At 54.1% G+C, this 21,322-nt stretch overlaps 7 protein-coding genes across 7 annotated transcripts; 2 read left to right on the forward strand and 5 right to left on the reverse strand.

The window, feature by feature from the left end:
- Positions 1 to 471: 471 nt before the first annotated feature.
- On the reverse strand, positions 472 to 3,704 carry CDEST_01283 (Putative zn(2)Cys(6) fungal-type DNA-binding domain-containing protein). The gene is made up of 6 exons (XM_062917442.1): positions 3,282 to 3,704; positions 2,710 to 3,164; positions 2,258 to 2,561; positions 1,862 to 2,190; positions 1,269 to 1,607; positions 472 to 1,195 (listed from the first exon to the last, which is right to left on the reverse strand). The coding sequence occupies exons 1-6, from the start codon at positions 3,447 to 3,449 to the stop codon at positions 610 to 612; spliced, it is 2,181 nt and encodes a 726-aa protein (XP_062773493.1). The 5' UTR covers positions 3,450 to 3,704; the 3' UTR covers positions 472 to 609.
- Positions 3,705 to 3,863: 159 nt separating this feature from the next.
- On the forward strand, positions 3,864 to 4,862 carry CDEST_01284 (uncharacterized protein; the record flags this gene model as incomplete). Its single annotated transcript, XM_062917443.1, has 2 exons — positions 3,864 to 3,929; positions 4,148 to 4,862. The coding sequence occupies 2 exons, from the start codon at positions 3,864 to 3,866 to the stop codon at positions 4,505 to 4,507; spliced, it is 426 nt and encodes a 141-aa protein (XP_062773494.1). The 3' UTR covers positions 4,508 to 4,862.
- A 1,546-nt stretch (positions 4,863 to 6,408) lies between these two features.
- CDEST_01285 (Putative SET domain-containing protein) lies at positions 6,409 to 8,777 on the reverse strand (the record flags this gene model as incomplete). Its single annotated transcript, XM_062917444.1, has 2 exons — positions 6,409 to 8,280; positions 8,586 to 8,777. The coding sequence occupies 2 exons, from the start codon at positions 8,775 to 8,777 to the stop codon at positions 6,409 to 6,411; spliced, it is 2,064 nt and encodes a 687-aa protein (XP_062773495.1).
- A 995-nt stretch (positions 8,778 to 9,772) lies between these two features.
- CDEST_01286 (uncharacterized protein) lies at positions 9,773 to 11,023 on the forward strand (the record flags this gene model as incomplete). The annotated part of the gene is made up of 1 exon (XM_062917445.1): positions 9,773 to 11,023. One exon carries the CDS (start codon positions 9,773 to 9,775, stop codon positions 11,021 to 11,023), a length of 1,251 nt encoding a protein of 416 aa, XP_062773496.1.
- A 4,086-nt stretch (positions 11,024 to 15,109) lies between these two features.
- Positions 15,110 to 16,586, reverse strand: CDEST_01287 (Putative ribonuclease H domain-containing protein). Its single transcript, XM_062917446.1, has 2 exons — positions 16,442 to 16,586; positions 15,110 to 16,393 (listed from the first exon to the last, which is right to left on the reverse strand). Exon 2 carries the CDS (start codon positions 16,055 to 16,057, stop codon positions 15,410 to 15,412), a length of 648 nt encoding a protein of 215 aa, XP_062773497.1. The 5' UTR covers positions 16,058 to 16,393; positions 16,442 to 16,586; the 3' UTR covers positions 15,110 to 15,409.
- Positions 16,587 to 17,348: 762 nt separating this feature from the next.
- On the reverse strand, positions 17,349 to 18,092 carry CDEST_01288 (uncharacterized protein). Its single transcript, XM_062917447.1, has one exon. It carries the CDS (start codon positions 17,867 to 17,869, stop codon positions 17,597 to 17,599), a length of 273 nt encoding a protein of 90 aa, XP_062773498.1. The 5' UTR covers positions 17,870 to 18,092; the 3' UTR covers positions 17,349 to 17,596.
- Positions 18,093 to 18,836: 744 nt separating this feature from the next.
- CDEST_01289 (Putative fungal transcription factor) lies at positions 18,837 to 20,276 on the reverse strand (the record flags this gene model as incomplete). Its single annotated transcript, XM_062917448.1, has 1 exon — positions 18,837 to 20,276. The coding sequence occupies one exon, from the start codon at positions 20,274 to 20,276 to the stop codon at positions 18,837 to 18,839; it is 1,440 nt and encodes a 479-aa protein (XP_062773499.1).
- Positions 20,277 to 21,322: the final 1,046 nt, after the last annotated feature.

Below are 21,322 nucleotides of genomic sequence, written 5' to 3' on the forward strand. Positions count from 1 at the left end.
ATGGCGCATCGCTGGACTAACATCGCCCCTTGCCGTCTTCCTTCCCAAATCTGGCGGAAGCGGGATCCGAAACAGGCGGATCGAGCAGTCGGGGCCGAGCGCGGGGTTCGTCTGATACCCTGGGACCTACTGGCCGTACGTCATCCGCGAGGCGATGCTTCTCTGCGTCGCCGAGTTTGGAAGCATCGATTTGCTGAAGAAGTCCATCGTTTGCGGTGTCGTTACTAGGTTGTGGATCGTCAGGTACCACGCGACGCCCGAGTCGACGAGGAGGTAGGCCTACGAGAGGATAAAGGCCCACTTGTTCTGGATGATGCGCGTTGGGGGGGAGGAGCTACAGCGCACGGCGGCGGAGACAAGCACCCGAGCTTGTTCTGATACACGTCGGAAGTCGTCTTCGTTGTGGGAAAACTACAGGCGCGACGTGATCCAGGAGGAAGGATGTCATATAAAGAAGCAGACTTGAAGGTTGGAAAGGAGTATGAATTCTTGCCGCGTTCTGTGCGCGCACCGGACTGGACAGGGAATTCATAAAGGGATTGCTGATATTCGTGTACATCAACATTAAATCCTACAAAACATGACAAGCCGCCTCTTGGCTGTTAGGTCTTAAGACTCATTCGTTTCGCTCATCTCACGGAGGTGAAGCTTCCTAAACCTCTGCACCAGGTTCTCCGCATGCGCCGCGAAAGGATCCGTCAAGGCCAGGTCCAGATCCACGACCCAGTAGACAGGAACCTGGTCGGGGATCAGGTGGTGCTTTCCCCGCAGCTCGAGATCCCTCCTGATCGCTCTCGTCTGCGGGATGTCCATCGCGCCCTTCTCGAGGGCCATGGACAGCAGGCTCAGCGTGATTCCATTGGCCAGGCGGAAGCCGGTGTACAGTGTCTGGTAGCATGCAATGCAGAGGCGGAGGTAGAACTGCCAGTCGGGCGCATGCCCAGGAATATTTGCCTCGGTGAGCATTGCGTTGGCGAGATACAGCAGCGCCGAGTGCCAGAAGAAGGAGTATGCCGACTCTGGGTGGTTGTACCGGTAGAAGAGGACGATTCTCTGCAACTGTTTCACGGATGCCGCGTAAACAGCATCCGGGGTGGACTTTTCGGACTCGAAGGTAGAGAGTCGCTGCCAAGGAGCGCCGTTGTGCTGAAGAAGGGGCCGGAAGAGGTCGATGATAGCCAAGTGGTGGTAGATGCTGGAGATTGCAATCTGCGTTAGCCAAACACCCCAAAGCAGTTGTTAACCACCGGTAGCTAGGTCTTAATTACTGCAGGACCACAGCGTGATGTGTGCACTGGTCCCCCTGAGCCAGCTCTAGGGGTAGGCTATCTGCCCACATCAGAAGCCGTCCGTACGTCTCCTCGGCGAAGGCTAGAGAGACAGCTTTGGCGCAAGGGGTCTGTTTCGGCCCGTACATTATTTTGACCACGTCGTGAACTATCTGGGAGAGACGACAGTGCTCCTTGAGCAAGACTGCATTGTAGACTCGTCGTTTGTCTTCTTTGGATATGGTGTCGGCATCTCTCGCAGCATGTATGCTGTCGCCTGGCAAGGGTCCGCTGGGTGGGTGCTCGATCAAGCGCTGATGGAGCTGTGTCGAGAAGAAGCTTTGTCGGGATCATTAGCTGATGTACTTCGTTCCCAAGAGGCATTGCACGACTTCTAGAACTGCAATTTCGGGCAACTGAATTGGAGGGCGATGGAAACCCGTAGTGGAAAGGGCAAATCTCCTTTTACGGAAAGGAACGAAAGAAGAGGGCAAGGGAACAAAATAGCAAGTAAGCAAGATGGCAACGGAAAAAGATGACAAAGGGCAAAAGAAACGAGTCCAGAATCGTTCCATCAAATCATGCCTACGTACGTGAGACAGGCGAATGAAACCCAAGCAATCTGAGACTTGGCCTTTCGATAGTTTGCGCTATTCTCGAGATCGAGCCGTGAGTCGTGAGAGGGGCCAACGTTAAAGAGTTCGAGCCTTTTGGACATGTCCAAGAGGTCGTCGAGGAACTCGACATATTGCGCCCCCGCCCCAAGGGAGACTGAAGTCATCAACAAGTAATGCATCGCTGCCACAGTACAGATGCTGTCTTCGACTCGGGCCTCCTTGCTCCTCCTCCACAGTCCCTTTGCTTCTTCGTAGAATGAGTAGCCCACGACTGTGGCCTCGGGCTCGAAGGCTGCGTATCCCTGCTGCATGGCGGTAAGACTACACATAAAGCAACTCAAATGGGGCGCTGTCAGTATTAAGGCCACTTACACAAGCCCAGGCAAATAGCCCGCTGACGAGAATCCGAGAGCAGAATTCGTTCTTACCGAGCAGCCCGTCCAGGAGTAGATCGACGTCAATCAGCGGCATCATCGGATGGTCGGTCTCGAGATAGAGCTGCAGGACCGCAAGGGAGAGTTCGTTGGTGATGGGCACGTCCGTCCACTGTGATATGTCGACACTCAGTAACCGATTATCGTATACTGTCGATGAATTTCGTGGCCCGACTCGGCCCGTCGAATTCGAGCTATCCCCTCGGGGGCGATGAGCGTACGGCGAGAACGAATCTGCGGTTCTGAAACCAGGGTTGGAAGTCAGCGGGGATCCTGTGCTTCTGGAAACAGGGACAAACGGTGGCACAAAAGGGATTTCAGGGTTATAGGGGGAAAGAAGATGGGCTGCGTTGCCTGCGCTGCTCCAGGGACTTAACAGAGCCAACGTACACAGTCGGGCCACTTTGACTCTCGTTCCAGAGAACCTCCCTCGGAAGCAACAGGAAGTCTAAATCGAGTTTGGATGGCTGAAATGGCTGCCAAGCAGGATAGGCAACGGGGTGCCTCATCATCAACTCGAATTCCAAGGAGGACTGGGTGGGTGGCAAGCTTGCCCTGTTGAGCGCAGCTAACGACAGGCCGGCATCGTAACTCCGCAAAGCAGAGGATATGAGGGCCGGATCGTTGCCGGTTCTCAGGAGCTGCAGACCCTCCAGAGCCTCGTCTTCGGGGACCCTCTTCAGGATTTCGAGCAAGTCGGCGGCGTCGGCATTGCCCAGCGACTCCTCCTCGTCTACAAGTTGGAAACCGGCAGGGATAACCTTCCGAATGGTGTCGGTGACCACTCTGTACTCGCACTTGAGCCCACGACGCAGGCATTGCGAGCACTCTAGCTGGCTGTCGCACTGTGTAACAGGCTAACTGTCAGTGTCGCCCTGTGCACGAGGCTGAGCCTGAGAGAGTTTTGGCCGGTTGGAAGTCGGGGGGCGAAAGCCTATCAAGTAAGTGATTTGTTTGCTTACGGCTTTCTTCTTGGCCCGGCAAAAGTTGCAAGCTTTGGAGGCATGCGGCCGGCGTCTCTTGCGTCCATTTGTGTTGCCATCATCGCCGTCCGTGGCATTCTGCTCTTGAGAGGGTTGTTGGGCGGTTCGGGGGAGAAGCGGTCGCTGCCGGTGACCTTCCGGTGGCATTCGAAGGCGATGGATGGTCAGTCAAGTATTGTATGGCGTCGACACGGGTTGACCTTGGGAACGTCTTTACAAGTAGGATCTTGTTAATGGCAAACACTGGGCGGAAGATTTTGGCATTCGGAAAGGTTACTTGTCATATTGCCGGTCGGTTTGGAGTACGAGGAGAGGATGAGATTGAACTTGGGGCAGAGTGTGACCCGACTCCTTCGCCACACCTGAAGACTAGTCGCACTAGTGTCCTAGGGAGGATATTGATCCCCAACGCTCGGGCGATACATGGCATATAGTAATATATGCATCGATTGCAAGCCTGTGGGATCAGGCATGCTTAGAGGCATATATAAGTAAGCGAGCTAGGCCACGCGGCAAGTGCTATCGCTGATGTAAGCAGTGACTTTCCGCTGTTGAACCGCGATGCCCCTACTGACCATACCCGACCCCGTGCTCGACCCCAACCGGACCGTCGCGCCGTCTCTTCTAGTCTCTTTCGTGCTTTGCTGCATTCTTTTCTTCTCGCTAATTCAATATCACGCTTTTCTGAGATGTCGGTCTGTCCTCTGACACAGTCCTGAACTAGGGGGTCAGGGTTGTAGGATCCACATTAACAGGTCGGAGATAGACTGGAAATTGTGGATTCGCTTGGAAAAGCACCACGCTAACACCACCGTGAGGTAATTAACTAATCACTCAGGAGTTAGGTCTTCACACTACCTGCCCACCACGCATCCCGTCCCCTTTTTGTCTGTCGATTACAATCGAACCATCGGTGCCAGAGCCTAGTTATGCCTTCAGCTCCCATCAGTCTCACCACAATGGAAGGTGAACTCGCTAAATTACGTCAGCAAATTCGAGAAGAACAGCATCGACTCGAGGAAGCTAAGGAACTTGCGAAAACATCACGACCACAAGCACATCAGGATCATCTCGAGGCCTGCCGTTCGCTCAGTCTCGCCATTCAGGTCGTTACTGACCGCTCCTTAACTACGCAAGGCGACACGACCGACACGACCAACCCGACGCGATGCTGTCGAAAACGCGGTGCAGAAACTCGTCGATGAGGCGTACGATAACCTGCAACTACGAAAAGATCTTGGCTTACAGGGAACTGTGACGTTCGAGAGCCACACGAACCTTGGCGAGGCCGACGACAACTTACCCGAACACATGCATCTATTTTTATGGAGTAGGACGATATGGCCAACCGGCGCCAGCCTCGGGGCCGTCGAGTCTCAAACCCCAGCGTAGGGCGCGGGTGGAGGGCAATTGGGCGGACCAGTTCGGCATGCATCGCACCTCTGACAGTCGGGACGTCCCTGCTGTGGCGATCGAGTACAAGGCGCCGAATAACCTGCTGCGCAACGAGGCGCAGCTCTGACGTGCTAAGCTCTGCTTTCCGCCTTCTGCTTTCCCTCGGGACTTACGACTCATTCGTGTCGCTCGTCTCACCAAGCTGGAGCTCCCGAAACCTCTGCACCAGGTTCTCTGCATGCGCCGCGGGAGGATCCGTCATGGCCTGGTCCAAATCCACGACCCAGTAGACAGGAACCTGGTCGGGGACCAGGTGGTGCCTTCCCCGCAGCCCGGTATTCCTCCTGATCGCTCTCGTCCGCGGGATGTCCATCGCGCCTCTCGAGCGTCCAGCAGGAAAACAACCATCTCGTCTAGGTATATGTTGGTTTTTTGATCAATCGTTCAATGTATGGGTGGAGTGATAGTTATGGATCGTACGGCGCCATTCGAAGGGGCTTTCGCCGTTCCAAAGCTTTCAAGCTTCAATCGGATTATTCGGATGGCAAACGTGCTCAAAGGTCCGCATCGCCTTACAACGCCGCCACTTTACTAACATGGCCATAGTAAAGAAGTCTTATTGGACCACCGATACTTCTTTGAGAAAACCCAAACGAAACGGTCGACTCCGTCGAAACCACTTATGATCGGTTACGCCAGGTTCTCGAAAGATACGGCCTCCACACTGAAAATAACTACCAAGAAGACCTACAAGCATATCAGACTTGGTGTGATGAAAGACCTTAACGTACAGCGGACCTAAGTCCTTGCTTGAGCGCTGTTCCTATCACTCATGATCAACGATAATTCCGAAGGGAGTTGCGCTGCCAGTTAGCGAGAAAGTCTTAATTGCATGGGTACTTGACGTTATGTCAATCATGCTGCGCGCCGCCATTCACATCCACTCCTTCAAGCATGCCGCAGCAATCACCCCTCGCTATTCGGGCTTCCACCCCTTGAGCTTTCTTTCAGATGATGGCAGCGGCCGTCAAAACATCGCATCACGCCCCATGGAAAGGAGCAGCACACTCTTGGCTAGCGGAAGCAATGAACCAGACACGAAACGGAATGCCAATGTACCTCGATTAGTGTTTCCAGCGGTCTGTCGAGATCTTCGACACCGGCTTCTCTGTGTGTCTTTCTCTTCTCTCTCTCTGTGTCTTGCCGACGCGAGCATCCAAGTCGACCAATTGACATGCATGGCAAGAAAAGTACACCGAGCCACAAGACTTTCGAACCGAGCCGAGTGTGCTGTGTGTCGCTGTCCCACACCCGTTCCACCAAGGCACGAGCCCAATAAAGACTAAAACTGCCCTGTCGAAGGAAGGCTCCTCACAGCAGCCCGAAAGGCTTGCGATCAAGACTGCCCGAACTGAGGCACGTGTTCGCCCCAGACAGCAGGATCTATTGTATAGAGTGTTTCTCCAGAAGCCCCGAAGCTTCGGTAGTTGCTGTTGCGCCTTTCCTCTCTTTGGTTTGGGCTGTGACTCTTCTTAGTCGCCTTTCCGCCTGTCCACCCACCCCCCCTCCATTTATTTGCCCTGTCTCTCTTCCTCTCTCTCTACCTATATGTCTGTATGTGCGTACAGTACGTGTGTCCTCCTTAGGCGTAGCTGAAAGTGACCCCTATGTCCGTGACCTCCTTCCCTCGCTCTATTACTCGTCGTAAGCCTCATCTTGGCGTACCCCGGTACCGACAGCACGACTCCCCGCAGAGGCAGCCCTTGTCGAGGCCGCGCCAGTAGCTCTCTGAGTAGTCGACCGTGATCTCGAGGCCGGCTTCGATGCCCTTGCTCACGAGGACGATGCGCTGGGCGCTCATCCACACAAATTGCTGGAACTGCGCGTTGGCCTTGCAGCTGTGGTTAACGAAGCGCGTAAAGTTACCCTGCCGGCCCTGCCAGATCTGGTACGCCCGCATGCCCGTCGAGCTGTCCATGACGTCCATGTTCTGCAGGTCCTTGGTGATGAGCCCGACAAACTCGCCGATGGCAGCGCCACGCTCGAAGGGGCAGAGCGCCATCAACCCGTTGTTGCGACCGTCCAGCGTCCGGAACACCTGCACTGGACACGGGCTCCGGCCGCCGGAGCCGAATAGGGTCGGAAAGCAGTAGCACGAGTTGAACTTGGGGTCCTCGGACTGCTCCTGGCCGCACGAGTGGCACGTGTGCTTCCCCGGGATGCAGGCCACTGTGTTCATCGGCGGCACCCAGCGCGGGTCGTCGGAGTCCCAGGCGCTCATGTCCATGACGGAGTGCTCGAGCTGCTTGAAGCCGAAGTAGGGGTCATGCTCGAGGTACGTCAAACGGAGCGGCACCGGGTCCGACTCGTCCTGCCGGACCACCCAATCGTGCGGGTGACCGGAGAACCGCCGCTGCGCCGGCTCGCCCACGATCATGAGCAGTTGCCGCCACGTCGGGTGCAGCGTGTCGGCGGCGACCTCGATACGGGGGCGGAGGCAGAGAAGCCGCTGCACGCTCTCCGTATCGAAACCGACGCGGTACTTGCAGAACCGGTAGAGGCCCATGCCGGCGAAGACGAGCGCCGCCCACCCGCCTGCGTCCTTGATCTCCTTGTACCCGCGCCAGATGGCCATCTTGTTGCGCAGCTTCTTCTCCGACCACCCAAAGTCATTGCACGCCTCGATGAGCGCAACCTTGCGCTGCCTCGTCGGCGACATGCCCGGGATCGTCACAGCCAGCAGCTCGACGTACGAGTCAAAGTGCTCGATCCACCGCGCCTGCACAATCACCTCGATCGACCGGCACCCCGGGCTCGCCTGCGTCACCTTGCGGCAGAAAATGTTGCTGCGGTTGAAAGTGCCCTCCATGTCGATTTCAGCGAAGGCCGCCGTCGTGTTGCTGGGGCCGGAGCCAGGTCCGAGGCTGAGGCCGTCTGCCGTCGGCGCTTGGAGCAGGCTGAGCTCAAGCTGCTCCGGCACGTGGATTTTGCCGGCGTTGTTGATGGTTGTCATCGCCGCCGTGGCCGTCAGCTGCCACTGCTCAAGAAGGCTCTGGGACTCGAGGCTGGTGCCGCCATGAATCTGCTTCCAGATGCTGACAACGAACTTCTCTATGGATGACTGCTGCGCCACGAAGACGGTGTCCCTCGACGATGATGACGCGAGCGTCTTTGCGCGCTTGGGAAAGTTACTCGCCACCTGCATGCGCTGCTGGCTATCCGGTTCTTCCTCGAGCACTCGCCCAGCGTCGACCCTGACCGGCCGTAGGGCACCGGTTCCTCTCCGTGGCTGCGAGGCCAGGCCGGCCATTTCGGAGGACTCGGGTGATGGGTGGTGCTGGTCCTGATGGTACTGGTGATGCGGCGGCGGTGGCAGGGGAAGCGGCCCAGGGGACGCCATTCTTTGGGTTTCTCGGACGAGGGACATGGACCGACTGCTGCTACTCGTCGGGCGGTCGTGTATGGCCATTTGTGGCATGCCGGGGGGGGGCGTCGTGTTCTCGACATGTTTTCTTCCGAAGATGCTCACGCTCGGGCTGTTTGTTGTAATCTGTGGTATTATGCCAGACAGATCTACGATTCTCTGTTATTCTGAGTTAGTATGGTCATTGGCCGGAAACCTCAGTGACCAGGATGCATGGCTGAATGACAAGGCACCACGGAGAAGAAGACAAAGAAGAACAAGAAGAAGAGGAGGAGGAGGAGGAGGAGGAGGACCCGGTATGTCATCTAGATGCATGGTTGTCGGTCTCTTTTCGCGGGCATAGTAGTCGACGTCTTTTTATATAATCTTATTTCTGATATGCTGCACGTCATCGACACCACGCGACGGTCCCCAAAAGTAGCAATAACAACAACAGTTACAGCAGCATGTCCTGCACAACGTACCGAAACTACGGCAGAACGGGGTGAATAGCCCTGCATCCCAGGTCCGCCGTCCTGGATGAAGGCCTCGAACCGAAACACCAGTTTCGCCAGGTTGCCGGACGAATGATCACGCAAGACCTCCGCGAGCTGGTCCAGAATCACGCGGCTCAGGCCTTCTCTCAGAGTGTCCAGCTGCTGTTCGGGAGATGCCATGGTCTCTGTTGGCAGTACGAGATGAAGACAGAAAAGGGGACGGACTTGGTCGTCGTAGGCGTGGGAGAAAAGATCGTCCTTTGTTGTTCACACTGCTCGCACTGCAGGGCCTAACTACTAATTTTCGTCAGTGGGTATGCCAGAGAGAGTTGGCCGGCGAGGAAACCCCTAAGAAAAGCTGACAACGGAGGGCGGCGGCGGCGGCGGAGGAGAGAGAGAGCGTGAGAAACGTGTGAGAAACAACCTAAGAGAGACGCACCAGAGCTTGTGTGCTTCGTAGTCAAACGGTTGATCAATGAGTATTATGACTTGGCCTGCTTTCGGCGTATGTGCTTTGGGTAGTAGGCAAAGCGGCACCAGTCATCAACGTTTACCCTTCGAGGTGTGTGGGAGGGCTGGCACTACATTAATGGCGGAGATGCACAACATAACAAAAGAGAACAGCAGTGGGAGAAGGACTAGATTTCCAGGGTCCACCTTGGTGCACATCTTGATGCTCGTCGTGCTCTGGAGGTGGGGTTAAAGTTGTGTCAGAGAGGCTAAGTGACAGGATCCTTGCATGCTTCTATGCGAGTCATGGACATAACCCATCCAGAATGGTCTGACTGCACTTAAACAGGCCAGCCTGTCATTTCCACCTGGCCCTAGCTCTGTAACAGTTATTAGGATAGCATTAGGCCCACAAGCCTGTGGTGATCCCATCCGTTCTTTAGTACGAATAGACACTCTTTGTTAGATTGACGCCTGTGTCCGGATTAAAGGCTGTCAAAACTACAATACTCGCATAATGTAATATGCAAGAACCGGTGAAAACGGGTAGATACAAGACAGAACCCCGCTTCGACCGGGATGGGGAGAATCCCTCAATCAAGCACAACAACCACTCTTTGATCAATGAACCCAGGTGTATTGCATCGAATCGACATCGATTATCTAACAATTAAGAGTCTCATGTTGCTTGAGAGCAAGCTACGCAATTTTTCCGAAGATACGCGATGTCGAGCGGCAATACCTCGTCCAAGAAGGTGTTGCTACGGACCTTCGAAGACTGGGGCCGCTGGGACGAAGAATTCCAAACAAAGTCCATCAGTCTGCATCTATGGAATTGCATCAACCCAGACAGCGACGAGGCTTTGATGGAGAAGCCTGGAAGACCGGCATTCGAATCTTACAATCGGAAGATTCCTCCTAGAGCCACCGACCCGGAGCACCTGTCCCAACAGGGAAGACAGACCCGCCACAGTGGGCAATCGAGTCAGACGATCAGCCAGTCCTCGACAGGCGACCCTGCGACTTCGATTACAGAAACAACCGACCCACAGCTGCGGGCTCGAAACCTATCCGAACTTACGGCGGACGACAAAGCCTCCTTTACGTTCGAATGGAGAGTGTACGAGCAAGACTACAAGGAATACAAAGAACAAGAAACAAATTCCGAGAAGCTGAAGGCCTGGGTTATTGACACGGTAGACTATGGCTTGCGCCAAAGCTCCTGTCGTGCAATATGGGACCTCCGGACGTGGTATTCCAACCTACGGACAAGTGTGGGAGCTACCGAAAGGGAACAGCAAACTGCAGCTCGTCGAAAATATCAGGCAGCTACGACAACCCTAACCAGGGTGCCCAAGGATTTCGCTGGATGGATCACTTCCTGGGAAATGGCTACGAACCATGCGCTCGTCAGAAAGACTGGCGGAGTGGAGGACCCCAATACTTGGTTCGACGACTTAACCAAGGCTATCCAACCAATTTTGGGTAGTTGGGTCACCATTTACGCAGGAATCTACAAAGACAAACTTGAGGAGAAGTCGTTAACGATCGGAGAGGTCGCGAAGGACCTCAGAAAGGAAGCTGAACGTCGCGATCTCCTTGGCTTCCAAGAGAAAGGCTCCCAGGTCACCAGAGGCGTATTTGGTCCGACATTCGCCGCAGTGCCAGAAACGACAGCCCAGCCAGATGCTGTACCAAACAACGAAGGGAGCAGCACACACACTCAAGACCAATCCAACAGCCGAAAGCGAAAACGAACAGCCACCACAGGAAGCACCGGCGTAGTGTGTAAAGCCTGTGACGGCATTCACGCACTGGAAAAGTGTTATTACGTTTTTCCAAAGAATGCACCAGAATACTTCAAGGGCAGGAAGCTGATCCGTGACGCGGTTGAGCATCGGCTCAAGAACGACGCGTCCTTGAAGGAAGAAATCAACCGCATCAAGAAAGTCAAGCAACTTGAAGGTGCCGATTGACTTGGAAGAAGTATTGGAGAATGTGCAACGAGCTTCGTCATCTCGTCATTTAGTTCAGCGCTCTCCAGTACGCACTATCCATTAAGGAACTCGGCTCTTCTCGACTCAGGGTCAACCATCCATATCTTCAACAACGTCAACCGGTTTGATAACTTCAGAAAAGGGGAACCTGGAGATTTCGTTCTAGCCGGAGAACACAAAATACCGATCCAAGGATACGGGAATGTGAACATCCAGACCAAGGGACCAAGAGGACCGAGGATAATCCAACTCCATGACGTCGCATTCTGTGGGAACTTTCCCTGCAATCTAGTATCACTTCGACAATTGCGAAAACGCGGATACTGGTGGGACAACCGTCTTCATTCCAACTACCTACGCTCAAGCGATAACTCCATTGTTTGCAAGCTTGTGGACCGACATGGCCAGTTCGTCATCGAAGATCTACCCCTCAACGCCACGAATAGTGCATTTGTCACCCATAGACATGAATACAACTCTTGGACAGAGAGACGCCCAGTGAAAGCGGATGCAGGAAGGTGGCATCTTCGCCTCGGACACCCAGGACCACAAGCTCTGGAACACCTTGTCAACACCTCAAAAGGGGTACGGATAAAAGGACTGACCACCGTTGAGTGTGATGGATGCGCACTATCCAAGATTAAACGTCAAGTACACCGCCAACCACGGAACGTCGGCCAAGGGCCCGGTGAACGATTAGCGATCGACTTTCATGACCTTCCTAGAGATTCGACGGGGAGAAACAGCGTGATGCTCATAACAGATCGCTGGTCCGGAATGATTTGGGACTATTATCTTGCGGAAAGAAGAATGGGAACAATCAGCATGGTGTTAGGAAACCTGATCGGTATTCTTGAACGACAATACCAAATCAAGCCGAGGGTCATCGAATCCGACAACGAGATCTTGAAAGACGGAGGAGTCGTTTCCTCACTACTTCACTCACTACACATCAAGGTCGAACCATCAGCGCCCAACACCCAGGCTCAGAACGGAGGAGCTGAGGTGTCGGGCAGAATCATCAAGGCGAAAGCGAGAGCCATGCGGACGAGTGCTCGACTACCAGAGCATCTATGGGTTGAGATTTATCGCACGGCCGTATACTTGTACAACCGAACCCCAAAGTACATCTACAGCTGGCGAACACCGTACGACCGGTTCCATACAGCCCTTGCACACAGAGACGGGATTGTGGTCCAAGACCGCAAACCGAACCAAGCACACCTGCGGGTCTATGGATGCAAGGCATACGCGATGACCTCGGAGGCTCAATTGCAGCTGAAGAAAAGGCAAAAGCTGAACCCCAGGGCGTGGGTTGGATTTCTTGTCGGATACCAATCAACGAACATATATCGAATCTGGAACCCACAGACTGGAAGAGTCATCGCAACACGAGACGTCATCTTCAACGAAGATGAACTATTCAATGGAAACCTCAACCAACTAAGAGATGATCTCCTACACGTTGGACAGCAAGAGCTAATCGATCTACTTAACCAGGTAGAGGAGCCAGAGACAGACCGAAGCACGATGGCAGAAGAAGACCTGAACGGTGCCGTTATACCCCAAACAAATTGGGAGGGCCTTCATGGAGAGGACGAGGATGTCGGAACCCAGCTCAGTTGGGAAGACGCCGCTCTCCAAGAAGTGGAAAGAGATGCGGGAGCTGAACAGTTGGAGGCTGAGTCTGATCAACCAGCTGGTACCGACGAAGGCTCTGGAGCATCCGGGGGCGTGAAAGTCGATCAGGGGAAACCAGAAGGCGGCACGGGAGACCAGGCAGAAGCCGGCACCGATGACCAAGCCAAGAATTCTGATGCCCGAAGTCGGCCGTATCCGTCCCCTGTGTCTCTTCCACCGACGGCACTTCTAGCCATGGCAATTCGGGATAATTCAAGGCTCCCACAAGCAGAGAATCGGAGATGCGAAAACGTCCATGATGTCTTTGAAGTGTGGAAAGCAGCTTTGGCTGCTGGGCGCCAAGCCACTCCGGTGGGCATCATGGGCGGAAAGCAGATCGACAGAGCCAAGTTCCAACGACTGTTAAAGACCCCGAGCTGTTTACACAGACGACAGATGCCCCCACTACCAGGAAGCCACGCAGGACTCACGAAGCATCCCATGGGGACGCTATTTGAGGCGGCGGAACAGGAGCATTTACGCAGCCATTCCGAGATGCAATCCTGGACCGAAATCAGTCGAACAAACTCCCGCGCAAAGGACTGCCAGGTCCTAGATTGCATGTGGGTATACGTATACAAGTTTGACAAACATGGACGGTTCCAAAAGTGCAAAGCACGACTCGTGGTCAGAGGAGATCAGCAAATTAAGTCGATTCATGAAGAGACATATGCTGCGACACTTGCAGGACGGTCCTTCCGTACACTGATGGCGATTGCCGCACGGTTCGACCTGGAACTGATCCAATACGACGCCGTCAATGCGTTTGTGAACGCAACATTGGACAAAGACGTCTTCATGCGCATGCCACCAGGCTACAGGAAACCAGGAACCATCCTGAAGCTCCAGAAAGCGCTGTATGGCCTAAGAGAGTCGCCCTTACTGTGGCAAAGAGACCTCATGGCTACCCTGCAAAAGCTCGGTTTCGAAACCGTGCCCCATGAACCCTGCTGTATGACCAAAGGAGCGATTGTCATCTTCTTCTACGTCGATGACATTGTCCTGGCATACCAAAAGCAGAGAGAAAACGAAGTCAAAGATGTGACAAAAGAGTTACAGAAACGATACAAACTGACCGGAGGAAAACCATTGCAATGGTTCCTCGGAATTGAAATCATCCGGGATAGAGAGAAGAATCTTATCTGGCTATCTCAGTCGGACTACGTTGACAAGATTGCTAACCTTGCTGAAAATGCAGATCAGCGACACGATGTTCCTATGAGACGTGAAGAACTAGGTCCACACGAAGAACGGGCAAGCTTGGCGTCTATACGGCGATACCAACGAAAGATTGGATCGATTCTGTATGCAGCAGTCATCACTCGACCTGACGTGGCTTTCGCGGCATCAAGGCTTGCCAGGTTCAACGCAAACCCGGGACCTGAGCATCACAAAGCAGCCGACCAAACGCTGCTCTATCTCAAGAAAACAAGATCGCTGGCCCTGCAATTTGGCGGAGAAGATGAGTTCTCCGTGGCAAGCGATGCGTCCTTTGCCGACAATACGGAGGACCGCAAGAGCTCCCAAGCCTACGTGATGCGGTTGTTTGGAGGCACCATCGGCTGGAGAGCCAACAAGCAAGCGACCGTTACGACTTCAACTACTGAGGCTGAGCTACTTGCCCTTGCTCAGGCAGCGAAAGAAGCTATGTTCGTTTCGCGGCTGCTTAAGGAACTGGGAATTCAACTGGACGAGTAGCGAATACGAATACAATGCGACAACCTCCAGACAATACAACTGGTCAACAAGGACATCACCAAGATGCAAACAAAACTCCGACACGTTGATATACACAACCATTGGTTGAGGCAAGAGGCGCAATTGAACAGGATCAAGGTGGAATACCGGCCTACAAAGGACATGATCGCAGACGGGCTTACCAAACCCATAAGCCATACGCCATTCAAAAGGTTTATCGAACAGATCGGCCTGGTGGACATCTCCAGTCACCTAGAAAGGAGAAAGCTGCCTGCGATGGAAGAAAACGACCTCCTGAGTGAAATGGAAAAACTAGGGCTTGGTTTAACTGGCGGATCAGTTTCCGCCTAAGCGGCCTCAACTGAGGGGGTGTGTTAGATTGACGCCTGTGTCCGGATTAAAGGCTGTCAAAACTACAATACTCGCATAATGTAATATGCAAGAACCGGTGAAAACGGGTAGATACAAGACAGAACCCCGCTTCGACCGGGATGGGGAGAATCCCTCAATCAAGCACAACAACCACTCTTTGATCAATGAACCCAGGTGTATTGCATCGAATCGACATCGATTATCTAACACTCTTTTCTGCTCACTCATATATGCATATTCCGCTGGCCACCCTGACAAACCGTCACTAAGCGCACAGGCAGGCGAAGCCATAGTAAGCATCCTATACCTTGACTTGACTTGACTTGATTTCCTACTCGGTTTTGGCCGCTTTTAGTCAGCAGCTATGCCCGGCGAGCGGGGTTTGGCCCACAGCCGAGGCGCTCCGGATGCTGATCCGTGGCGCCCCACTTCGCCAATGCAAAACATTGACCAGCTGTCCCCAACTTTCCCACTTTGCTCCTCAACCTCTGTCTACATTTGGCTGGACCCCTCGTGTAGTTCGCGGTTCTCTACTAATGTACATGTTTGCCTAGGCTCTGTCGAGGCGCGTGCCTCTTATGACGGTTCTGTGTACCTACAGTCTCCCCCCAATGCTCAGCTTTGTCTGGGTTGTGACTCGGTCCTGATTTGCCCAAGGATCTCGGTCTGTTCAATGAATCTGATTGCCTTTGCGGCTGCTTTGCGCTCGTTCAGTATGGCCCGGAGATTGTGTCTTCCTGGAATGGCTCCGAGTTCCTGGCGCCGGAGTTGTCGGAATTTTCGGCATCGCAGCAGGATGTGTGATACCGTTTGTCGTCCTTCCTGGCATGGGCAGTTGGCGTTGGTGATATCCGGCACTCTTCGGTTGAAGAGAAAGTCCTGGATTCCTATCTTTTCGGTGCGCATCTGGACTAGGAGCGCGCTCTGTCGTTTGCTCAGCCCTTCGTGGAGCTGAAGGACCTTCTTCGTTGGTTTTGGCGTATACCGGAACGAGGCCCTGCCGCGCTCCTCGGCCTTCCATTCGGCGTGCCATTTCTTGGTTACTTCTTTATGTGTCCAAGTCTTCAGCGTTGACCTAAGCTTGTATAAGGTCCTCGATCTGTCCGCTTTCGAGCCTGCTTGCCCGTCCTTCCTCCATCCGGCTGCTTCCTTGGCTGCTACATCTGCGGCTTCGTTGCCCCGGATGCCGGTATGGGCGGGGACCCATCGAAGCTCGACGTTGAGTCCTTGTTCTTGAAGTGCCTGGGTCTTATCTGCAAGCATCCTATACCAGCCTGTTTACCTAGCTGGCCACCGCAGGCTTTCTGTCAGGTGATATGTTGACACGTCTGTCAAAGTGGGGCATCGCGATTTATCGTGAACGCATTGGCTGTTAGCCAAACCTCGCATTCCGGGCATAGCTGCAGATAAGAAGCGGCCAAAACCGAGTGGGATAATACCGGTCAATCATTATCCATATCCGCCAGGTGCGCTATGGGGCGTTTCCCTGGTCCTGCTTTGTTCTTGGGTCGCAACATCTTACTCCCCACCCGTCTTTTTATCCGTCTGTGTTTTCGCCCCTCGACCACCTCACGTGAAAGTCGTGGCTTATCGGTTGTACTAAAGCTGCGTCAGCGGCGGGCCAACTCTCCCGTCAGAAGTACTCACCACAACGCAGTCTTCTCAGCGAGCGTTGTGCACGCTCACCCAGCCGGGGCAGTCAACGCCGTGCTTGTATCGCTTTGCGCAAGGATAGCGATCCATGGTGGTGAAGTGATGGCAAGGATTTTGGAGAAGGCAAGGTTCGGGAGCGTGATGAAAGGATGATCTCAAGAGCGGCCACTGACCGGGCGTTGAGGCTAATCTATATTCTAAGGAGAGTGCGGCGCAGCCAGTCACGTCCGACGTTGTCAACGAATGAAGTAATGTGCTGCATTCTGGTGCACCCAAAAACACAGCAAACGAAGAGCTATTACTCAGTTCTATGTGCTTTGCGGAAGGTGCTCCACCTGGCCACGATAAACGAATCGGTATCCAGCCAATCGCGGCACGCCCGCTTTTGTGCGCCCCGCTATGGCAAGGATTCAGCGCTGCTGACTGAGCGTGGTGCTGGAAGCGCGCACCCCAGTATCTATCATCGGATGTTCGTCCTGCTATTATCAAAGGGTCTCAAAACCCGACCGATCTGCTAGAAACGGTCCCTGGAACGGCCGTCCGCGAAGCGCCCGCAGCTCAGTTGAGCATCTGTTAGTCGAACCCGCTCCCGATCGGCGCCTGTTGTGCTGCCTGTCGTCAAGGACTCCTGTCCTCGAGATGCAAGGCGAGAGAGAACTGTGGACTCTTCTTCGTTACGGGTCGTTGCGGGCCACTAGCGGATGGTTGCTGCTTACATCAGCGAGCGAAAGCACTGCCGCTTGGCCTAGTGTCAGACCTGGACATTGCATATCCGAGTCATGCATTCAACCCATGCTCGATTCCCTATTGCAATAAGGGATATAGGCATTATGGCCTTGAAACCTTGTTCTGTTTATTGTTTAAGGTTAGAAAGACGTGTCAACAACAACAACATCACCTCACTCGCTTAGTAGGAATAGACCAATATGTACATTATTGCTGGCTGCCAAGCTGTCGCCTGACACCTAGCCTGCTTCGCTTGCTTGTACATACCTCTAAGCACGCTTGAGCTCGTAGGTTTGCAATTGATAAGTTCTGCACGTTCTCCGAGTCCTCTGAGCCATCCCTTGTTTTGCTTGAGCTGTATGGCCTCGGCCGTGGTGCTTGTGAATATTTGTATGTCGCCGCTCTTGAGTTGGTGGGCAGCGATTACGTTGACTTGTTGTCAGGGGGGGGGGGAATCAACAAAAGCGAGAACGAAATTTTTGAAAACAGCATCAAATTGATCGAACCACGCCCGCTCGCGCTCTCAGAGGTCACTTTGGGCACAATGTCATCCTCGGCATTGATTCTGCATCCAAAGGGCCTGCTCGTGGCCGCGGGCGGGCTCTGACCACCAAAAATTCGAGAGCAAGCCACAAAGCACGACATGTCAACAGACAACACCATCGCCATCACCGCGGTTGAGTCACGGGCTATCATGCGAGCACAACGACCGCGCCCAAACAAACATCAACACGACAGCCACCGATAGGTTATGGGTCGCCTATCAACCCCGACAAAGTTTGCAACGTCCCGCGACAACAACAACGACGAGCCCGACAGAACAGTATCACCTCCTGCACAGAGAAAGCACCAGGCACCAGGCATGCTACGATCGGTGCCACAAAATACTACAGATTACAGACAGACTGGTCCCCTGTCGCCCCCTCCGCGAAGAAGGATTGTCGCCCCTTCAACGTACGACAATGTCTGCGGAATCTGTGCACGAGCTCTTATACTCAGTAATCGGACGAGTCGAAGCGGTTGGAGCATTGTGTTTCGCTGATCGAGCCCGACTCTAGGCGGTGGACGGCGGTGGTGGTCGAAAGATGGAAACATAGAGCCACATAGGAACCCGGCAGGAGGCAGCAAAAAGACTTGCAGATCAACTGAGAAACGGTACATACCAGTCCGAGAGGATGCGGACAAGAGAAACAAACGAAGCTGAGCGCCGGGGGGAGACTGTAGGTATGCAGAACCGCACATGGTGGCAAGCACCGACAGAGCCGAAAGAGGGAATTCGAAGGCGTGAAAGAAAATAGCTAGGAAATGAGGCAGCGGAAAAGAGACTCTTCAAGAGAGAGAATCAACACATAGGATAGACAGTGCAGCAGGGAATTTGGAAACAGCTGGCCTTGATCCAACAACAGGGCGAAGTGGGGCGTCGCGACTCATCGTCGACGCGTCGGCTGTTGGCCAAACCCCGCTTTCCGGGCATAGCTGCTGGCATAAGAAGCGGCTTCATACCCGTGTAGGAATGAATCAATCAATCATTCATTCATTCCCAGGCCTATAATACAACCTCCATTTCCAAGCACAGTCTTTTAACGACGCTTGGAACCTGTTCGGGTAACGTCTCCCAGGATATGCAGCAAATCACCCTCGTAACCCAAACCATCCATCACAATCAATCCTCTTCAACCCTGATATGCAGTTCCTGCAGCTTCTCGTAGAGAGCGGGTATTCCCTTCCCAAACGCCAAAGAATGAGGGACGTCCTTGAAGGGATGCGCCGGTCCGTAACTAACATTCCCGACGGTGACCAGTAGGTTGCGTACTGAGTTGCCGTCCCAGAGATTTTCCCTTTGTGGGTAGTCTCGCAGAATCCCAAGAGCCTTTTCTTGCACCGCCGGGTCCTGGCAAGCAACCAGAATAAAGTAGAGGGGCGGAATGATGCCAATATCGAGAGTGAAAGACCGAGAAAGTGTGTCCGTTTGCCGCTGCTTGGCAGCTAGCCTTCGGTGCAGGAGAGTGGCTATTGAGACCAGATCAGTGTGTTGAGCTACGAAGTCAGGCGATTGCTGTCTTTGATGGGGCTTCTGGTGCAGCGTCTGACACAGCAGCCGTACGCATTTGTAATGAAGCATGTCAAGACAGACGGAGTAGTACTCTTCCGTGCCGCCTGCCGGGGCTTGGGATCGGTCCATAAACCGCTCAAAGAGGCCGGTCAGATAGTCGCCCTTGTCCATCAATATCCCGTGCTGGCGGCAAAGAAGCGGTTGAGACCAGAATTCGTCGTCGCCTTGATGTTCCCTAGTCAACCAGACCAGGGCGAAGACGTCGCGCGTGTACTGTACAATGGCTTGGTGAGCCTGCATGATGGTTTCGAACTCGTCCAGCGGCGTGTCGTCTAGTTCGCGTCCCTCGTACAGCTTGATGGAGATGACGGGCTTGAAGTTCTCGGCGAACAGCGCGCAGGAAACCTCCCATGTGGCGAACAGTCTGAGGATGTAATCCATCCCCAACATGCTCTCTGTAGCCCCTGTCCTGTCATGGGGCGGCAAGGGATTCCGTAGCTTGTCGAGCGTGCTCAGGGGAAGGCTCTCAATGATGCGCAAGCCGTTTGAGAGGTGCATCAGGGCCGGCCGCCAGTTGTTGCGCAACGTCTCGATGCATACAAACGACACGCAACACAACAGCGTGACGGTGATCCTGTCCTTCATTGGTACATAAGCGTAGCTTGAGAGCTTGGACATGGCGGTGCTGTATTGCTGGATCGTGAAGATCTCGAGCTCGCGCGGCGTTGCGCCGTCCCCGCCGAGCGGGGGTTCCGTCTGATACATGTGGTACGCAGAGCCGAGGGCGACGATGGCATGCTTCACGGCCTCATCAGAATGGCTGAGCTGCGGGACAAGCCTGCTCCAGAAACTGGTGAGGTTTGTGACGTGATTGCAGAGGCCGGTGTCTGCTACGCGACGGAACCGATGAAAGTAAAGGCGCTCTGCTTGTGTTCCGTCGATGTCGGCGACGATGGGCCGCAATATGCGCAGGGCCTGGTTATCGGACCAGACTTGTAGGTAGCGTTCCTGGATGGCCGCCCCGACAGCATCTTTGAGACGAGTCGGCATTGCCTTGTCGTAACCATCGCAAACCCGTCCAGTCGAAGTGCACCGCACACAGGCAGGGCGCTCCTCGCTGCATTTGATGCGTCTGATTCTGCGATGAACATGTTAGTCAAGCCACCAGGCAGTAGTAGCTTTTGTCGGAGCCATCAATTTTTTCATCCTCCTATTTTAGGTTTGCGGGGACAAGTCTTACTTGCTGCCAAGGAGTGAGCTTTCTGGTCGACGACGGTGGAGATGGACTCGTATCAACTCACCAAGTTAGGCAGCCTGTCCGGACTTTTGGTTTACTCACCCTCTTTCGTTTGGCAGGAGCGGGTTCCTGTGTCGGTGTGGCCATGACATTTCCACTGACACGCGGCATGGGTGACATTAAGTCGATGATAGCTGCTGGAATCGATAAGTTGGCGGGATGGCACTCTGGTGAGGGTTGGCGCAAGAACCAGAAAGAGGGCTCAGATGAAAGGGCAGCCTGGATTCAGAGCCAGATTGTGGCTCGCGGCTGCAGAAACCTCGACTTGCTCGAGGAATAGACCGGGAATGGCGCAAATCGTAGGGGGGCATGCAGCGACCGGACATGACAACTCTGGAGACGTCTGAAACAATCTTGCTCCTGCTCATACATGCCCGGGAGAGCTGCTTTGGCAGCGTGGTTAGAGCTGGTAGACGACTGCTCTGCCGCCGAGACCGCCAAACGAGGTTGAAATAAAGTCGGAGACAACCTCAAGCGGAATAATGGTGCCAAGCCGGACGAAACACTCCGAGTTGGTTTGGGGAGTGTGACCAAAGAGCAAATGACAGACAAACTTTCAAATGGGGAGAGGTTGGTTGATGTGGTCAAGGGCTGTAACTTGTTCGAGGCGATAGATAGGTGATTGGGAGGCCCTTGTAGGGGAGACGGGGAATGAAGCAGGGCCTTGAACCCAATAGGGGACTGCCTCCACAAAATTTCTTGGCTCCGCATTGTTGGTATTTCCCCTGTCGTCCAGAACGGAGCAGACAGGGTGCATCCATGACCGGTGACTCATTCGGACCACGCAGTTCGGCCACCT

The sequence above is a fragment of the Colletotrichum destructivum genome, chromosome 1 (genome assembly GCF_034447905.1).
Source record: "Colletotrichum destructivum chromosome 1, complete sequence".
Lineage (NCBI taxonomy): Eukaryota > Fungi > Ascomycota > Sordariomycetes > Glomerellales > Glomerellaceae > Colletotrichum > Colletotrichum destructivum.

Excerpts from the sequence above, each read along its gene's own strand:
- CDEST_01283 (XM_062917442.1), bottom strand. The coding sequence starts at position 3,449 with ATGCCACCGGAAGGTCACCGGCAGCGACCGCTTCTCCCCCGAACCGCC. Across the intron at positions 2,191-2,257 it reads GGCTATTTGCCTGGGCTTGT|CAGGGATACGCAGCCTTCGA; the intron begins GTAAGTGGCCTT and ends ACCGCCATGCAG. Across the intron at positions 1,608-1,861 it reads GTTTCATTCGCCTGTCTCAC|CTTCTTCTCGACACAGCTCC; the intron begins GTACGTAGGCAT and ends ATCCCGACAAAG.
- CDEST_01287 (XM_062917446.1), bottom strand. The coding sequence starts at position 16,057 with ATGCTTGCAGATAAGACCCAGGCACTTCAAGAACAAGGACTCAACGTC.
- CDEST_01288 (XM_062917447.1), bottom strand. The coding sequence starts at position 17,869 with ATGATAGCCCGTGACTCAACCGCGGTGATGGCGATGGTGTTGTCTGTT.